Source organism: Nestor notabilis, unplaced genomic scaffold, assembly GCF_000696875.1.
Source record: "Nestor notabilis isolate BGI_N333 unplaced genomic scaffold, ASM69687v1 scaffold27313, whole genome shotgun sequence".
NCBI lineage: Eukaryota > Metazoa > Chordata > Aves > Psittaciformes > Psittacidae > Nestor > Nestor notabilis.
In genome coordinates, this window is record NW_009922861.1 from 10,428 (window position 1) to 23,829 (window position 13,402).

Here is a 13,402-nt window from a genome sequence, read left to right on the forward strand (position 1 = left end):
AAACTAACAGGCAGAGTGAGTTAATTAGAGCTAAGCATTAAACTAATTGCTTCCTGTTTCAAATGCTTTGAAGTAAACACAGTACATACAATTTATACAATTTTTCTCTTCTGAGTTCCTTTTATGTACCAAGCACCAGTGTTTGGGAGTGCTGGAAGATGTTTCCTTCCCAAAAAACTAAGTCATTTCCATAGAAAATTTGATCTTTTCCACACACTTCAGGAAACAATCGTTGGGTTTCTCTCTTCCCCCTTCCTGACCTCACAGAAGTGGCTGATGGGGGGTGAACTCTGCAGAAATCCTGCCTGAGCCCTGGGTACCGACATGAATGGATTTGGGCAGAAAAAAGCAGGAAAAGCCAGAGTGTGTCACTGGTACAACGGTGCCATTCCCGCAAGGTTGGCGGGCTGTTGGTGGTGGTGGCTGGGAAAACACAGAGCAGGGTCCTACTCATGAGCCCCCAGCACTTGGCAGCACAGACAAAAAACCGTGTTTTGCCCACGGGAAGACTGGTTTAAGGCTTTAACTGTTTCTTAATATTCTAAAACAAGTTCAGCCTGCTTTTCATCTTGATACAAATTTAGCATAAGTATTTTGCAGCTTGTCTTCATTAGAAAAAGACATCAAGAAAGGATGTGGGTAGTTAATCCCAATAAATGCATGCTCAAGACTTAGACCTCTACATTTTTCCCAGTAATGAGGAATGCTTTGGGGAGTTCTGTCTGTGTTTAGCATTGGGTGAGCTCAAGGGCTGTTTCTCACCCCACAGGTCCCACGAGCCAAGGCCCTGTACACGTACCGAGGGCACAACCCCGGGGAGCTGCGGTTCAACAAGGGGGACATCATCGTGCTGCTCCGGCAGCTGGACGAGAACTGGTACCTGGGGGAGGTGAACGGCATCAGCGGCGTGTTCCCAGCCAGCTCCGTGCAAGTGATCAAGCACCTGCCCCTGCCCGTGCCCCTCAGCAGGGCACTCGGCACCTTCGACACCAGGGGCAGGGACAGGACCGAACACAAGGAGAGCCTGACCCTGCATAAGGTAACGGCAGCACCCAGGGCTGGGCTGGGGCCTTGTGTAGGCTATAGGGTGTCCTACCCACCCCACCTCCATAGGAGCTCCCTGTTGGATACCAGTAAGGTTCCCAGGCTCCCTTAGACCCTGCTGAGGCAGTTAACCCCACAGGGGTATGCACAGGAACAGGGATGCAGATTCCCACCACGATCTGCTGCCTCTGGCCCACGCTGCTGTCGGTGATGGGGAGCAGCTGATGGAGGCATTCCCCTCTCGGGACCAAAACACTCCAAGCACTCCTCTAAAACACACCTACTGATGTAGGTAAAACTGCCTCCAGGTCTGGGGATACATGGTTTTTGCAGCACACGTGCCTGGCCTCCTGAGACACCCATTTACAGAGCAATACCTGAGCTTGCACTGTGTTCCCCTTTGTTCCCCAAAGGCTACAGAGCTGTTTACTCTGTTAGAGGACACGCTCCTCTGGGTAACCGCACCTCCCAAAGCCAGCTGTCCCTGCAGTGCCAGACAAGGTGAGGCACAGCAGGACAGAAAGCGCTGCCCGGGGGCACCAGCGCCCTTGCAGAGAAGTGACCTCTTTCTCCATCACACAGCTGCCATGTGCTCCTCATTCTCATGGATGGGAAGAGGAGGCAGGAGAGGAAGGCTGGGGGTCAGGGGTGGATGTGGAGTGGCTAGCAGGAGCTGGGAGCCAGCTATGGTTGCTGACTAAAGGGAGGAACAAAAGTAGAAGCATCAGTTGGGAGCAGCATCACACATCACCAGCAGCTCTGTGAAATGTGGGTGCTCAGCCTGCTGGTGAGGAGCAGAGGAGCCAGGCAGCCAGCAGCACTCCCTGCCATGAGGATGCACTGACTGGCAGGAGGCACCTTCCTCAGTTTTCTGCCGCCTGCACTGGTTTGGGTTTCACTCCATTTGCCGTTGTTTCTCAGCTCACTCTTGTTTTTTGCATTAGGAGGTATCGTAGTCTCTGCTCCCAGAGCAAAGTTCACACATGGGGAGTTAACACACATCTAAAGCACACAGATGCTTCTGCAAAGAGGCAGGAGCATCCTCCGGTCCCCCAGCTCTGTGACGGCTGTTACCAGTGCTCTGTGGGGCAGTTACCAGTAACTCCCTTCCACAGTATCCTCAAGGCGGTGCCAGCTCCTGGTCCTCCCCTACACAAACACACAAATGGAAGCAAAGAGTCCCTTCCCTCACTGTGGGAGTAATTCAGACTCCCCACCAGTTCAGAAGGAGACGCTGTGCACGTGTCCTGCACAGGGGTGAGTAGTTCGGAGCCTTTTCTGATCCCTCAGCCTTGGAGCCAATAAAACCTGAGCAGCAAACTTTGCACATTACTTCAAAAGGGAGAAAACCATAAATTCTCTTTACTTCCCCTCTCCAAGAAGGATCCTTCACAAGATGAAATGAAAACATGTTAAAAGTTATCAAGTTTTAACTCTTCTGGGCTGCTCAGAATGTCCTTCCAAAGAGATGTAGCTGTCAATCAACACAAATGAGCTGTTTTCCTCTGGAATATTCCAGATACCTGCACCCCAGCACTGCCAGGTTATTGCAGCTCCTGAAACAGAGACCTGAGCTGCTCAGCAGCGTGACACCAATTGCCTCAGTGCTTACACAGGGGGTTTCTCTCAGTTTATAGCTAAAATGCCATTTGCATTATTAGTTCTGTGTGTGGCAATTACAGAGGCATTTCCACACGATGCAAAACCTCCAGCAAGTCAAAGGCTTTTCATGTACTCACCCTTAGACCTGTGTCCATGGCCCCGATTGAGCCACACTCACACCTTTAAATTAAAGGCAAGCTTGAGCGTTGTGCTGAGTAAGGCCAGAGGAGCCGGCAGGTCAGAATGCACCTCACGGGCTGAGAGGAGCCTGCTCTAGTGGAAGGTGTCCCTGCCCGTGACAGGGGGTTGGAACTGGATGAGCTTTAAGGTCCCTTCAACACAAACCAGGCTGGGATTCTATGAAAGCTGCACTGAGCAGAGGACGTGATGTGGTGTTTGATGCTGCTGCTCTCTGGAATGGCAGGACAATCCCATCCTCACCCTGCACGAGCTGGCTGGTGACAGTGTCAGGGTCACATCACCATCCTCAGCAGGGCTGGTGAGGACAAAGGACACAAGGTTGGGTGACAAAGCAGGGGCCTTCCCCACCATGCGTGGAGGGGGCACAGCCCAATCACCACTGTGCCCATCCAACACCACCTCGGGCAGCAGTGCTGGCACCCAGGGCACAGCCCTGCAGCAGCAGGCAGCCTGCCCTCTCCTCACCAGAAGGAAGCCTCAACAAGATTAAAAATGGGTGCAAAAGTGCAGAATTCAGGCAAAACCTCGAAAACTTGCATTTGTAAGGGCTTCTGTTGTAGTTGGTTCTCATGTAGCTCTGTCAAAGGGATCTGCCCCATGAGCCCCCCGCTGCTGTCCTGGTGTCAGGCTCTGCTGGTCCCAGTGCCTCAGCGTGCCCCAGTGCCAGCTCAGTGCGGCACAGGCGGCATTCCCGGCGCTCCGGCGTCCTTCAAGCTGCCTGCTCCATGACAGCATATTGTTAGGCCTGGTCTAGACACTAATTGTATTCCTGCAGTTTAGCGTGAGATGCAGGGTGTAAGTGGCACCAACAAGAATTCCTAGAAATAAAATTAATACTTGTAATCATCATAATTACAGCAAGCCCTTCTCAGTGCTGTTTTATAAAAGGACACAAGTAAAAGATCTTATTTGAAGCTTTAATATATTTTGTAAAATGTCTTTTCATTTACTGAAATCATTTTAGCTTCAGTAATTACTTATTTAAGCCTGGCGTTAACAGAAGTAAGTTAGTTAGGGTAAAGGCACCAAGGAATTAGAAATTAATTATGGAGAAGGCAAAGGCAGGTCTGTTTGGGGAGATGCAAGGTTTGCCTTGGCTTGGCTTGGACACTTGGCTTTATGCCCCATTTATTGCATCTCCTGGTGATTAGAGAAGGCAGAAAAACGTTTCTTGTTTAGGCTAACGTTTAGCTGCACACAGAACCGTCAGCATCCCCGTCTCACATATGTACACGCGCACACACTCGGGGGTTTAAAGCTTGCTTTATGGAGAGAGCAGAAGGGAAATGCAACAACAAGCCCTGCTTTAAAACGCGGCCGCTTGAAGCCTCCTGCAGCTCTCCCGCTGAGAGCCAGCGCTGCTGGTGCCGGGAGCCGGGCGCGTTGCCCCACACGAGTGGGTGAGAATCTCAACATTTTGCAATTCGTTTGTGTCAGCAGTAAATCATGATTAATTCCTCTGGCAGCCATCGTGGTACAAACACTGTCACCACATGCCCTCTGCTATTAATACTGCCTCATCAGCAGTTTCCAGCAAGTGCTGTTTGAACACTGCCCATATGCAAACTTGGGGCCTGGCTCTTCCCTCATTAAGCCCAATTCTTAGCAAGCCAGGCCTTTTTCAACAGCAGCAGGATCAAGCCACCAATATTCAGGCCTACAGAGATGTCACTGGGTGGATCTAATGCTGCTGGGGAAGACGCCACCAGCAAGGGCTTTCCTGTGCTCGTTGGCTGCCGGCTCCATGTCCTGCTGCCAGGCACAGGGAAGATGTGCCCAAACGTCCCTCCTAACTTAGAGTTCAATGTATGGTAACACTGCTGGAGAGCAGCCAACTCTCCTTGCACCTCGGCAAGCCAAAGGCTGTCCGTGGTGTGCCGGGGGGAGCACCCAGCCCCGTAACGTGTTCTTTAAGCAACAACTTTGTCAAACCAGTTTTAATTTGCCATCAGCTTTGCAGCAGTGACTTTGCGTCTGGGTTTTGTCACTGGAGACAATCAGGGAAATGGCTGAGGTTCGTGTTTGTAAAGAGCACCTGTAACATCATCTGAAACCTGCTGCTGCACAGGAAAAGAGGAAAATGGGAAAACTGAGAATCCAGGCTGTGCCAGGCGTGACTTCTGAAATGTGCCATCGTCTCTCCCTTTGTCTCTTCCAGCCAAACACCACTGCAAGGCAGCTCCTGCAGACCAGCAAAAGCCACTGGTCCCCCCAGTTTAAGTGCACGTCCCTACGAACGGCGTCTCCCAAAGGCAAGGGTGCGGATTCTCCAGCTTTCCCCAAGGTGCCCGACTCCCGGCGGAAGAGCCTGCGGCAGTTCTCCATCACCACCGCCCTCAACACCCTCAACCGCATGGTCCACTCGCCTGAGCGGCAGGCGCTGGAGATCAGCTCCCCCGTGCTCATCAGCTCCAGCAACCCCACCGTGGCCACCCAGAGCAGCGAGAAAGCGGAGCTTCCCTATGGCACCCCCATCCAGGTAAGGAACCGGCGGCTAACGTCCAGAGTGCAAATCCTGGGTGGAAACACGCGATGCGCAGCCAACGACTGGGAAAGCTAAAGCACAAACGCACAGACAAAGCACCATGCTGCCAGCATCGGTGAGAGCTGTCATCCGCATCAGGCTGCTGGGATATTTTCCTCTCCTTTTGAATTGGAAAGGTCTGTTAGAGCTCAGGGGAATTCACAGAAAGAGAAATGAAGTTATCAGAGTAACTGAACGTGGATAAAGCACATCCTCCATCCCCATTTCTGAGCTCCTGCAGTGAGCCCAGGGGCACGTGGCAGAGAGCAGAGAGCTTCTCTTGCAGAATAAACCAGCTTTCACGTCAGAAAGCCCTGTCAGCCTGCTGGGGAGCAGCCGGAAGCCTTGCCCCGAGCCAGGCCTCTGCCTGCATCTGCACAGGTCCTGAGGAATGGTTTCTGCCGGGGGGGACAATTACCAGAGCTCTTGCCAGGCTCCAGTTTGAACCTAGGACTGTGCTCAGAGAAGCCAAGTTTGGGGCAGAGATAATAAAAGTAGACTGACCTTTACTTTAGGGGCCAAAGGAATCTCAATTCCTTCTTCGCTCTCTGACTAAAGATCTCAACAGAGAATCTTCACACATCATCTGAAATTGGAGGAAAAAAGGGTTTGTTTAGATTTATATGACATCTTTCGTATTCAAGGTTGCTCTAACATTTTATAAAGCAATAAGCCAGCCCCTGGCAGTTCAGTGTCTGTGCAATAAAACCCAGCAGGCATTTTCTACTTAGCAATAGCCTGCAAAGAGCCTTGGATGTTAGATCCTGTTTTATGTGAGAGGAGATGAAGCCTTACAATAGAACCATAATTCAAATGCGATGGTATCATGTCTCGCAAACCCAATATAATTTTACCAAAAATGTCTCAGTGTGAACTATTGTCAACAGCAGAAGCAATAGAGTGAACGTGTTAACACTTTGTCTTAGAAGGCTTGGAATCTCCTTTCCTCTGAACAAGTTTTGCTCCTGGAGGTTTGCAGCAGGATCCGTGTTGTTCACGGGGCCACAGAGGGTGCAGCTTCCCCTTCTTCCATCTCTGGGTTTGGATTGTGATGACCGACTGTGGAGCTGAGCTGATGCTTTCCCAAGCCCCGATGGACACTGCCAGGCTGGACCATGTTGGCCACATCCCACTGAGGTCATTTATCCTTTTTCCTAGTATAAATCAGATGGAAAAACTGCAGGGATTAATTTGTTGATAAGGCAGCTGCATAATCAGAACAAAGATGCAGGATTGAGGAGTAATGGGAAAGACAGGAACTGATACTGATCCCAAGGCCTGGTTTACCCAGCTCAGCAGCTTCAGAGGAAGTTCAGCTTCAGTAGCAAGTGCTGAGACTCTGGAAAAACAGCAGCACATCTCCAAAAGTGCAGTTGTTCCATGCAATTAATGGTATATACACCACATCACATGGAAGGAAAAGATCTGTTTCCTGGGTTTAAACTACTCCAGGTAAGATAGAAGACCGGAAGTAAGGAACAGTTGTGTACCTGCTGCCAGCCCCAAAAACTCAGCCCAGAGTACAAGTATCAAGCTGGGGTCTTCTGTTACTAGAAACAGTAAAGAAGAGAGTGGGTTGAAATGCATCCTTAATCGATGTGTTTCCATGTGATTCCCTGGTAATTTAAAAACAATTCCACACATTTTGAATGGATGTTCATTGCTTTCCTTGGGGTGGGGGTCTAAAAAAGAGAGAATTTTCCAGTACCTTGTAGTTATTACATGAGACTTGCCCTAAGCTGTGAGACTACAGACATTTGAGGGAGACCAAGGGATCTTTAGTGTCCCTCGGAGCACAGCAGTGAAGTGTCCTTCGGTGCAACCCTTTGCTGCTCGTCGAAGGGGGCTGATGAACCTGGCATCTGCATCCAGTGCATTTGGCTTTTCTAGGTAACAAATTCAGCTTATTTCAGGACCCAGCTTTCAGGAGCACCAAGAGCACTGACAGTCCTGTGGTGGAATGCAGAAGATCTCCCTCCCCCTAAGGCATCTCACAAACCTCTCCCCAGGGAACCATCGGGTACAGAGGAGCTAAGCTGGAAATCCCCTTGGTGACAACCTAGATAGGGAGATGGAGCAAGAGAGCGATTTTAGGAGAGGCAGGAAATGACGTCCTTGTACTTGTAAGGAGTTGCAAGGTACTCATAAGAGATCAGCAGAAGTGAATGCTGAAATCAGTTACACGTGCCTGGAAAATCATTCAGTCTTTTTTCCTCTCTGTTGAAAATACAAACGCAGCTTTGATGCAGGCTCTGGAAGGATCACTACTTCCATGCGGAGGGGTAATAGGGATGGAAAACATGAAGCTTTCCACCCAGAACTGGACATTTCACCACAGTTCCATCAGGAAAACCAGCAACAGGTTGTTATTTTGCTCCAGTGCAGGAAAAAAAACCCTCCAAATCCCCAAATTTCAAAGGTCTTGATTATGAAAATCATGAAAACAGAGCTGTAATTTCCAATCGGCTTTATTTATGTGAGAGCCTGGTCTGTCCCTGCCTGGACTAGAAAACGTGGAACACAAAGCTGGTTTGAAGCTGACCTGCCACTCCAGGTCTGGAGACAAACCTACAGTTGCTGGGGTTTAATTAACTTAATTCACTGGAGAGCAACAGAGCTGGTGAGTCACTTACGCTCTCCCTCGGTCCTTGCTAAGCCAGTGCTCCAGCACCGTGTTACAGACATGACCACCAGAAATTAGATTGGAAATGAACGAGAGATTAAAGCCCTGACAACCTCCTCATGAAAGGTGCTGTGGTCTCTGCTGGCGAACAGGACTGCCAGACACATCCCAGCCCAGTGACTTTCCTTGGCCTGAGATTCCCCAGGGATGCCAGGGCAGCCGCCCTGCCTTGCTGGGAGCTTCGCTTTCACATCCCAGCAGCAGCCACGGTACAACACGGCTGATGCCTCGCAGCATTCCAATGGGGATGGGTGGCTGGCTCACAGCAGCTCACCCCGGGGTACCCTTTTGTGCTGTAGAAGGGACAGATGAGCCCTGGGGAGGCTCCAGAGCAGAGCAAAGCAATGCAGACCCACAGGGCGTTACTGCCACAGCTCCAGACCATGCCAGGAGTGACCACCTCTGGATGTGTCCTTGTTCCCACTTATCCTCTGCCTCACTGCTGGACATCTAAACAAGGCAGATAGCCAGGACAGGTCAAAAATTTCAGCTTGATCTGTTTTCCCTTGCCATCTGAAAGACAGCTGGACTTTGATGGGAACGGGAAGGGTCCCTGCCTTCCCGACAAAACTCACAGTTTCTTTGAAAGACCTTGCACCCTGACTGCTGTGTATGTTTGCAACCACGAAGGCAAGATAACCCTCCACACTGCAAGTCTCCTGGCCAAGGGGGGTCCTGGCCAACACACGGTCCAGGAGATAAGGCCTCAAGAGGTGAAAAGTGTAGAGTAGACACTTAAACCTCCACATGTCACGTTCAAGATGATCACCTTTAACAGCAGAAACAGAGCTGAGGTTCCTCCCCAGAACATGAACAATCTCCATAGGAGGGCAGAGGGGGCATTATGGTGGCCAGTACCTCCCTGCGGATGCAGAATGATGGTGGGAAAGGGTCACCCCAAACCAAACAAACCTGAGTGAGGAGCCTCTGCCCGCGCTCTCACGCTGCTGCTCTTCCTGGCACAGCCAGAGCTCCGTGTACACACGGGGCTATGGAGCAACTCGGGGCGCCACAGACGTAGTAAAGAGCTTTAATAACAGTTATTAAAAGATCACTGGGGCAAGGACTGTATTATTTAGGGTTTAGACAATGCCAGTACTCCCAGCTAGTGCTACATAAATAACGAGTGAAACAGCAGTGGTTATAGCAGTCCTCACCTGGCAGACGTGACGGTCTCCTCCTAGTCAGCAAAGTCTGGGCTTGAAATGCTGTTTTCCCAAACCCCCTTTCCTTCCTGGAGCAGGCATCAGAGACAGTGGATTTTGCCAAATGCTCCAAACTCTTCTTTCTCCTCAAACATCTTTGGTTGTTGTTAGTTTTTTTGAAGGGTGGGTGAAGCCTCTCAAGCACCTTTAGCTGCTCTTCCAGTGGCTGAAGTCAGTCCGTATTCAGATTAACACATTGTTTTCTTTGCTTTCTTTCTCCCGGTAGGTCAGTGCATCCTACTACCCTGCGCCAGGATCACTGGGGCACTCAGCAGCCATCGTCACTCTTCCCCATCTGCAGCACCACATATCAGCCTATATGTACGTACAGAAACCCAAATACCTTGGGTGGGGGAGGGTGTCATGTAATTTTCGGTCCCTTCACCTCATGCTCTTGGGAGCTGGGAGGTAAAGGCAGAGCAGGGCACAGCTCCCATGCACTTGGATCCAATGCAGACCCATGTAGGAATGTGCTTGGATGGTTCTAGGCAGGGGCTCACAGAGTCTTAGTATCAAGGTTGAATTGTTCTGTTCCCAGCAGGTGAACTGTCCTTGCGCCTTACTACCCCACTCAGTATTTATAGATATATAGTCCTGCCTATTAGTCAACAGTCCATTTTAGGTCTTTTAAATATAAAGAAACCAATTACTGCTGAAGTGCCCCTGGGTATTTATTTTGAAGCAGGCCAGTGGTGTTCTCAATGATCCAATCTTTTAAAACTTTCCCAGAGTTGAAATTTGCAGCTGCTGTATCACGGAGATTTGTTTTCCCCTAGATAAGATTCATCAGCCTGGCACTGTAGTGAGCTGCCTAATGACAACAGCACAGCAACACGCTGCCTACATGGCAATTAGCACCTCCGCAGTATCAAGCCCGACCTCTGGAAGCACAAGTGCAGGAGTGATAGCTGCAATCTGTGCTACACTCGTGATGTTTGCTACATCCATGCATTAGCACAGGGCACCCAAGACTATCACACACCCCTGATCCCGCACACAAGCAAACTTCTCACACCTTAAAATTATTGGTAGAGTGAGGATCGTGTTAAAGTGTTCGACCAGCTGCCTCTTTGGCACAGCTCCTCTTCCAACCCTGCAATATGAAACCAATATCTGCACGTCCTGCCCCTCCACATGAATCCTGTATGGAGTGATAAACCTGCAGTATCAGAACTCCCTTAGCTGAACCTCGCCTGGCCTGTGCAAGTAAAGTCACTTTACAGAGACAGGCAGCTCAAGGCAAACTTTCAAGTGGTTGTTCTGAACAACACACAGAGAAAAATCTTTTGAAAGTTACGGGGCAGCCCTTGACTATCCAGACACTAGTCTGTGGTTTCTATTTTTCAGATGATATCTGATAATCACTGTATTGGTCTGTAACTCGTTAATATTTGAGAGCAGCTCACCTTGCCCTTGGAAATGAAAACCAACAGTGCAGTTAAATGTGTTCCACTGGAGACATGTTAAAGTTCCTTAAAGAACAATACTGGGAAAGTTCTGAAAAATATGCCGTTTTCTTGTGCTCGTGGTTTGCTGTGGAGAGCAAAGCTTCATCCCCTTCTCTAGTCCCAGAATCACAACAGAGAGCTCCAGAGGGGATCTCAAATGAATTTCCAGCCTGGTGTCCTTGCTAGCCCAGAGAAGAGCCATGTGCCTCCTTCTTTGCCCACTTTGTCCTCAAAGCCCTTGTGGCAACAGCTGGAGCCCCAGCATTAGTCTTTTCTGCTCACAGGAGGAGGAAAGGGAGGAAGATGGGGTTAACACACAGGTTGCTGTACCAGCACTGCTCCTCCCGTGCCTCACACCTCCAGATGATGCTCAAGGCAAGCAGATGCAAGGCCTCTGGCTCACCACCTACTTCAAAGGCAGAATGTATTCTCGATGCTATCACTGGACACAGCATCCATCCTACCTGCACACTTTCATGCTGCTTTGCCTTAGGACAGGTACACATGAACCCTTGATCAGTTATTTCACTGTGTGAGGTGGAGAGCAGCAGCTCTCTCCTCCCTAACACTTGTTGCCCGTGGCTGGCTTGGCTGGCCCTTGGGACACAGAGCACTGATGGGCTCTGCTTTGTTCTCCCTTCCTGTCGGCTCTTCTCTTATTTGCATCCCCTTTGGCCTGAAGTCAGGGGCAGTTTCTTCCCTGTGAGTTCTTTCCACAATAACAGCAGCACCCAGACAGTTGATCGGGGCTGGCTGCAGAGGCTTCCATAGCACAGTTAAACCCGGAGCCTTGGGATCTGCTCCAGCACCCTCCTCCCTCACCCTGTCTCCTCAGGTGCGTGGCTCTCCATTCCTACACGGCTCACGGACCGGATGAGCTGGAGCTGCAGAAGGGAGAAGGGGTCCGTGTCTTTGGGAAGGACCACGATGGATGGCTGCGGGGCATGTCCCTTGTCACAGGGAGAGCGGGTGTCTTCCCCAGCAACTACGTCGCTCCCCTCTTCAGGTCTGGCTTTTCCTACATGAAACAACTTGCGGAGGGGAGTGGGTAACACACGGGATTTGGGGGTTTCTCATTCCTGCACAGAAATCTCTGCAAGGGATTCCTGCAGCACTAATGGGGGACAGGATTCCTCTTCAGATGGGATGACTCCCAGCAGCTCTCACCCCTTGAGCTTCTCCACGTCCTGACTCAGCTGCACCATGTGGGAATTGCATCTCCCTCCAGCAGCCGGGGCCATGGCAGGGAGAGGGGGGCCAGCAGCATCCCCTTGGGGGCCACACGGTTGGGATGAGTGAACAGCACATCAGCCTTCATCCACTTGTCTGAAACCTGGGACGTCAACAGAGGCAGCAGCAACTTCTCCCATCACCGTGTAACTCAGCCCAGGAGCTCTAGCAGAGCTGACACACCGGCACCAATGACTTAGCATGGGAGCCAGGTTGGACGTCAGCGTGTCTGTGCTCGGACTTGCCTTATTCCTTCTGGGTGATTCCAGACTTTCTTTTTTCCTGCCAGGAGGAAAACCACATGTTGAAGGCTCTTTTAGAGTCAAAATACTGTCTTCAGAACAGTCATTTAAGGACTGGACACCATTGATCTCACCAAGCAAACATGCATTATGAGCAGCAAAAATTAAAATATACTGTTTAGGAGAAGGAAAAAAACTTGCCTGTGCCCCCAGTTCCCCTGAGACATGCTCAGGACAGGCAGAGAAACAAGGAACAGTCAGAGGTCCCAGTGCTGCTCTGAACCCAGCTCTGCCCCCTGCACCCTCCCCATGCTCAGAAGCACCAGTGATTAGTCTCCATGTCCCCAGCTCATTTTTTCACCACCAAGCTTCCAATAACACCACAGCCCCATCTGACCAAGGACAGCACAAACAAATAATGGAGAGCACAGCCCCGTCACCCTAAATAGCCTCATAAAGCATCCCAACCACAACGCTGGGTTTAGAGCTGCTATTCTATCCTTCTTAGGAAATGTCTTCATAATAAATTGATGCCTGAGCTATTTGATGAATCACTGCTCAGTTATCAAACCATAAATCATTCCTCCACCCCCAAAAAGGTGAAGAATCATCAGAGGAATGTTTTTTTCCTTCCCTAAGGAGCTCACAAGACGATTTCACTGTGGCCCACTCTCTCAGGGAATCCGGAGCAGTGTTTGCCAGCATGCTGGTGGGGAAGGCTGCAGGGTTTAGTGGCTTCAGGTAAAAACATGATGGTGATATCCCTAGAGAAGGCAGGAGGAGCTGCCCCTGCACCAAAGCTGCCTCTGGCAGCGCTGCTGTAGGTGCTGCCCAGCACATACAGGGATGGGTTAGGGGTAACAGCAGGGAGTTTAGCCAAAGCACAGAGGGAGGGCTGATGTCTGGAGGCCCCTTTTGAAATGCCATGGGGTTTCTATAACAAATCCTAACCCTGCAGGGGAATAGTTCTTTGTAAATCAGGTGCAGAAAGATGAAAGCCCTCATTATAATAGAATCAGAAACCTGGTCCATCGTGTTCACCACCAGGGCCCTGGCTTGGGGCAGTGCAGGCACACAGAACCATCGGGATCGCTGCTGGGCAAACCCCTGCTCTCCCCACAAGCCCCCAAGTGCCGCATGAGCTGATTGTCTGCTCCTTCTCAACAGGAAACCGAACCTCTCCGACTCGAAGATGCCTTCCCTGTACGCCACGTGGACGCTGT

At 50.5% G+C, this 13,402-nt stretch overlaps 1 protein-coding gene across 1 annotated transcript; it reads left to right on the forward strand.

The window, feature by feature from the left end:
* Positions 1-769: 769 nt before the first annotated feature.
* On the forward strand, positions 770-13,382 carry SH3RF2 (SH3 domain containing ring finger 2; the record flags this gene model as incomplete). Its single annotated transcript, XM_010011848.1, has 5 exons — positions 770-1,039; positions 5,006-5,326; positions 9,486-9,580; positions 11,543-11,713; positions 13,347-13,382. Coding segments are annotated over 5 exons (893 nt in total), but the record flags the coding sequence as incomplete, so codon positions are not given.
* Positions 13,383-13,402: the final 20 nt, after the last annotated feature.